The sequence below is a fragment of the Thermobia domestica genome, chromosome 14 (genome assembly GCF_964235325.1).
Source record: "Thermobia domestica chromosome 14, izTheDome1.hap1.1, whole genome shotgun sequence".
Classification (NCBI taxonomy): domain Eukaryota; kingdom Metazoa; phylum Arthropoda; class Insecta; order Zygentoma; family Lepismatidae; genus Thermobia; species Thermobia domestica.
Genome location: NC_137467.1, coordinates 142,495,719 through 142,501,718, shown reverse-complemented (window position 1 = coordinate 142,501,718; position 6,000 = coordinate 142,495,719). Strand labels below are relative to the sequence as shown.

Genomic DNA, 6,000 nt, shown 5'->3' with positions numbered 1-6,000 from the left:
GAGCTTATTTTAACATGTATAGTATTAATTGTTGTAGACAAAATATTTCCTAAATACATACAAGTTACAATTACCGGTATTACACATTAAAACTTGATCATTTAAAATTTATTTTGAGTTACGACAGGCTTATTCTGAAAGTGCGAAATGTTTGCAATATTTTCTGATATCGCGTAAATAAAATGTAACTACCAAAAAAGAAACTTCTTTGCCTATTGTCAATATAAAAGAAGGTATAATACTTGATTTACACTCTTTCCTATTTAAAAAGATCAAAAATGAATAACCAAAATTATTTTTTTAAAAAATAAGGGTATTTAACATCATTGAAACATAAAATTAATAATCACTTTGGGATTTATTTGGACATCACTTCGAGAAGCTCAGGGAGAAGAAAATAATTAAACTACTACTTTTTACTACTAACAATCATTAAAGCCAAAAAGGTAAACAAAATAGAAAAAATGTAAATTTTAGTGAGAAAAAAAAAACACAGTATTTTCACCTAAATTTAATGATTCTGTACAAAACTGTTTGCAATGTATTATTTCTGAAATATTTGTTTCTTTGTAACTGCCACATACACTGTAAATATTATTATTATTATTATTATTAATACAGAATTGAGTGGCAGATTCGTTCTGTTGCACAATGACACACTACAAAAAGCAAGAGATGAAAAAAAAAAAAAACCCAAACCAAAAAAAAAAAGTAGCAGCAGCACCTATGAAGTTTGAGAAAAGAAAAAAAAATCACAAACAAAATTTTGATAGTTGATGAAAAAAATAAATAATCGCACTACAAATTTTATTATTTTTTAATATACCCTAATAAGGCAAAGTGATAATTGAATAAATCTCACAGTCTGTCTTTATATATATTAATGGAAAAGGTAAAAAAAGATTTCGAGCGGGATGGAAAAAAATATACAGGAAGCAAAGTTGTATTTTTTTTTTTTTTTGTTTCTTTCTTTCTTGAGAACTTAATATCTTATTTTTTGTACAAAATAGTGTTAAACACTCAGCTCACTACAACTAAAAATAGATGAAGGACAGTAAAAAGGCTCTCAGAGTCTCTTTAACTATGCAAAAACTCTGTTTCTTCTTAAAAATTAGAAAATAAAAAGAACGAAGACAAAATCACTCATACATAACAAACAAACACATTTTTTGTTTTCACATTTTCATTTTTTTCTCTAAAAAAAGGTGGGTAATGAAAATGTTATATCACATGATACAATGAGTACGAGAAAATTGGTACAGATGTATACATATATTTTGTATGTATATATATATATATATAATATTTATATGAAGTTTTTTTTTCCTAAAAAACAAACAAGAAAATTAAAACAAAATAAAAAGGTTTCTTTATAACTTGTGATTTTTAATTACTGTTGTTTGGTCGAAAGAACACCGAAAGAAACTGTTCTCTACATATATATATCAAAAGGAGTTTTTTTTTTGCAAATTTCATCAAGAAAAATAGCGATTTCATCTTTATGAAATACGTTAAATATAATTTGTATTTTTTTTTTTAATTATTATTATTTCTAGGTAAAAGCTCAGACTATTATTATTTTTACTTACATACATATAAAAAAGAAAAAATCTGTGCCAGTTCGTTTTGTTGAACCCCGACATGTAATACATAAAAGTATTTCACCAAAAAAAAAAGTTAAGTTCATTTATATACTTATTTGTCAAGCACATTTTTTGTTGTTATTTTCAATTCATGTGTATAAAGTTGGCACCAGAGCTCTTACCAAAATAATTAATAATATTCAGGAAGTACATTTTCTTTTACCACATCACATAAAATAGTCAAATCTATTGTTATTTTAATTATTATTGTACAAGTAAATTTTTTCTGAGATATTTTTAGAATGTATAGAACTTGGAAGTTATGCACAATAAAAAGCTCTGAGACACATAAACCAGAGACTACGCATACGCTAAACTTGACCAGTTTTTTTATGGTTAATTAACCTTCTAAAATTACAATACGCAAGTAAAGCACATTTAGATATGACTCAGTCAATATGAAGAGTACGGAAAGGCACTTCGTCAAGTGCAAGACTGCAAATAGTGTGTATATATATATGCATGTATGTATGTGTTAAAAGAAATAATGAACAAAGGGAACTAATTTCATTATTTGGCAAATGTGCGACTACATTTTTTGTGTAAAATTTTCATGAAAAAAAAATTAAGTACAAGGAACTACAGAATTGATATGGCAGTTTAGATATGGCCAACTTTTGACGTTAAGATCATTTTTTATCTATTACAAAAAAAAAATGATTCCTCATGTAAAAACATCATTCTAATAGAACTTGGCACAATTTTAATAAAAGTAACAAACTGATGACTCTTTATTATTATTATAATTATTATATTTACAGTAAACTATCAGAATATTATTATTATTATTATTTTTCTCCATATTCCTTCACTTTTAAAAATTAACTTTACAGTGTGGTTTTTCTTAATATAATCTAGCACTGCTGGCTTAAAACAGCTTTCAAATTTTATTTCAACATGAGTTGTCTTACGAGTACTTTTTGTATTATCTTCACAGAAGACAAGCTCTCTTTATATATATATGTATATACGCAATATACATATGATAATATATTTATATATTTATTAATTCATTTATTTATAGAGATAGATTTGTATATATATATTGTGTGTTTCTTTTTTTATATATGTGTGTGTAGTGTCTGTGTGTACATATGTACAAGGGCATACATACACATATCAATATACACATATTGACCTATATAAACGGTGATGCTGATTTTTTTTTTTTCAAGTCACATACACATCGTAGTACTCTTATATGTTATATATACTTTGTATTCTTTAAAAAAATCCTTAAGTAGAATTCTCAGCTGCCGAACTGGAAATACTTCTATAGCGTCTCACCCTGAAAATATATCTTGACTAAAAGAGAGATCAAAATTTCTTTATTTTTTTCTTCTTTTTTAGTTTGTTTTCGGTGACCAGTCCATGTCTCCACAGGGGACACCCAATTATCTTGGAGTTGCATATCACTAGCAGCTTTCCAGAAGCTGCCGCACAAAGTAAAAATAAAAATAATACAGTTTTTTCCTCTTCTTTTTTTTTTTTTTTTTTTTTGTTTCGTAATTTTATTTATTTATTTATTTATTCTATTGTAAGGTCCGTAGGCACTGTTGGAAATCGCATCAATACCACATCACACTGGGTGTTAGTCCTTCACTAGCCTGTATATGTGATGTTGTGCTCCGTGTTCGGAAGTCGACACTTCGAAGACATATGCTGTGCATAACAGAGTTTCTTGCGTATCACGATTAGTGACAACCTATTAAAAGAAAGAAAGTTTAACACAAGTACAATCTAGCACAACTTATAAGTAAACTGTCAGTTCTTTCATAAAAGAAACTTTGTTTGAGATATATAGACACAGGGTGAGTCAAACTGAGTGTTACAAGCCAATATTCTGAGAACTATGCATCAAATAAGAAAAATATGAAGAGTCAATGGACAATACAGAGGGGCCTATACAAAATGAATGAAACACGAGGTTCCCCCATCCCCATTTTGAGGGAGGGGATGTACGTGGAAATTTCAAATGACAACATAGGTCATACCTTGTTTGATAAATCCTGGAAAACGAAACAGCTTAGTACAACATTTGTTTTGATCTCAGACAAGCCTGTTTCAAAATGGTATCACTCGATCTATGTTGCCACTTGGAAATTTACGTACACTTCTCTCCCCCCAAAATGGGGTTAAGTGGAACCTCATGTTTGATCCATTTTGTAGGCCCCTCTATATTGTATATCATTTTCCTTATTTGATGCATAGTTCGCGGGATATTGGCCTGTAACACTCAATTTGAATCACCCTATATATATATATTCACCATTTGTATGTATTAGGTATTCTAATCGGATTATTATGTTCCTGGTATGATTTCAGCAATCAATTCTGTTGCCGTCAACAGATATACAGTAATGAATAGCTTTGGTTTTTACATGTTTACATATGTTTTATAATGTTTACACTATATTTAACTTCATTAGTGCTGTAACTCGTACGGTTTCGAACCGGACATCAGATATTTGAGAAAATATCTGGTTACTTTTTCCTTTATTGTGTGTGTGTTAAATCGCATCCTCTTTAATAGAAAGTAAATTTTCTTTGTTCTAAACAGTGTTCATGTATGAAGTGCTAGTGCTTCAAACATGCTAAAACTAGTTCAAGTTGTGTTATCAGTTCCAGTTAATGATTTTCCAGAATGAATTTTCAGTTTGATGAATGCTTCATGGACATAAGACATCAATTGAACTTTATGTGAAGTCAACCATGCAATATTTCGTGCTGAATTTATAGAATATGTGAGAACCAAAAACTGATTACGAGTGATGCTCGTGGAAACCATAAACATGACTTGTAAAACATACAAACAAACTTTACTTGTAAAACATAAAAATAAGCTACAGTAGAAATGTGTGTATTAGTAATTCTTTGCTGTAATTTATTGGCTTTACATACACAACTAAGTATAAAGTGTTCTACAAGATTTTTTAAAATTTTTTTATTTATTTTTTTAAATATTATAGTTTTGAATTGAAGTTTCATGTCCGGTATTGTCCGGTGCTTATTATAAGGAGATCCGGTAATCTTTGTTTAGGGTCAGTGACAACCCTAAACTTAATCCTTTTTTATTATCTGCACAGGAAACATTAAAATCAGCGATAAGTTCTAGAAATGTTGGTGATCACTACACACATCAACACACTACTGATCCGAATTTCTAAAACTTATTGCCGATTTTAGTGTTTTTGTGGAGAAAGTTGAATAAAATGTAAAAATGTCTGAAACGCTTTTCATTACTTTTTAGCTGTCAAAGGCAAAAGAAAATGAAATTAAATCTGAGTTTTACGTCCCACAGTTATGCCAGTAAGGCTAAAGGAGACTGTGATGATGAGAAATGAATGAAATGGTGGAATGAAGAAAGTGAGAGGAAACGGGAGAACTCCAAGAAAACCCACGAGCACGGTGTTTGTCCACCACAAAGTCCACATGGCGCGAGCTGAGAACCAAGGAACCCAAGCATCGGAGGTGAACGCTCTACCACTGAGCCACCGCGCCCCCATCAAAGGCACAAGAACTAGTCAAAATTATACTTGGAATATCAGAATCCGATAAGATACCCAGGACACACAATAGATACATGTTAGTTAAAGAGAAAATTAATTACAATTAATAATTAGAGACCCGATGTTTAGGGATTAAAACCCCGGAAAATAGGCACTTAAAATTTAGATAATAGGCAATAAAATAGGTACTAAAATGTAACTCGAAATAATGAAGATAAATATTCAATACAATTAAAAAATATATTCAAGTCATAATGTTCAAAGAACATAGAAATATACCTGTTTGTTAATATTTTCTTTTACTATATATCGTCGTTGAGAACCAAAGGAACATAGTTCAAAAGAATCAAATTTTTGTTTGCTTGGATTATGAACATAATTCTGAAAGCTCCGCTTGGTGTTATTTGAGTGTTATTGAAGTTGACTTTATCATTGTCTTGTCTGTTATTCAATAATGTACTTACCATCTTCTTAACACATTTTTTGAGAAAAAAAAATCTCTCATGTTCCTCTGGTTCTCATATCAGGATATAGACATGAAACTTCACATCCGTTCCATATATAAATTATACATTTTCCAATATAACCTCATCTTGAAGAAAATGCATAGAATAGGCAACTAAAAGATTTATAAACGAAAACTAATGAAGAAATTAACACATAGTATTCTGCGAACATCCCATATGCGTGTAGAGCTCGCGCACTCTTATTTCAATGTATACATTTAGAATAGTGAGCAGCAGGGTTGGCAAAAACCATGGTTTTTATTGAAAAAAAAAAGTTTTTTGGTTTAAACCAGGTTTGTTTGGTTTAAATAATTTGCTCTATATATTAATATCATATATGGA

The 6,000-nt window shown here is 29.6% G+C and overlaps 1 protein-coding gene across 9 annotated transcripts in view; it reads right to left on the bottom strand.

The window, feature by feature from the left end:
• Window positions 1-339: 339 nt before the first annotated feature.
• Window positions 340-6,000, bottom strand: part of sd (TEA domain transcription factor 1 homolog scalloped) — a 388,541-nt gene continuing 382,880 nt past the window's right edge. For all 9 annotated transcript variants that reach the window (XM_081738954.1, XM_081738951.1, XM_081738958.1 and 6 more), the window contains one exon: window positions 340-3,348. In XM_081738954.1, coding sequence (XP_081595080.1) covers window positions 3,235-3,348 — 114 coding nt within the window. In that variant the 3' untranslated portion in view covers window positions 340-3,234. The remainder of the gene's footprint in view (window positions 3,349-6,000) is intronic.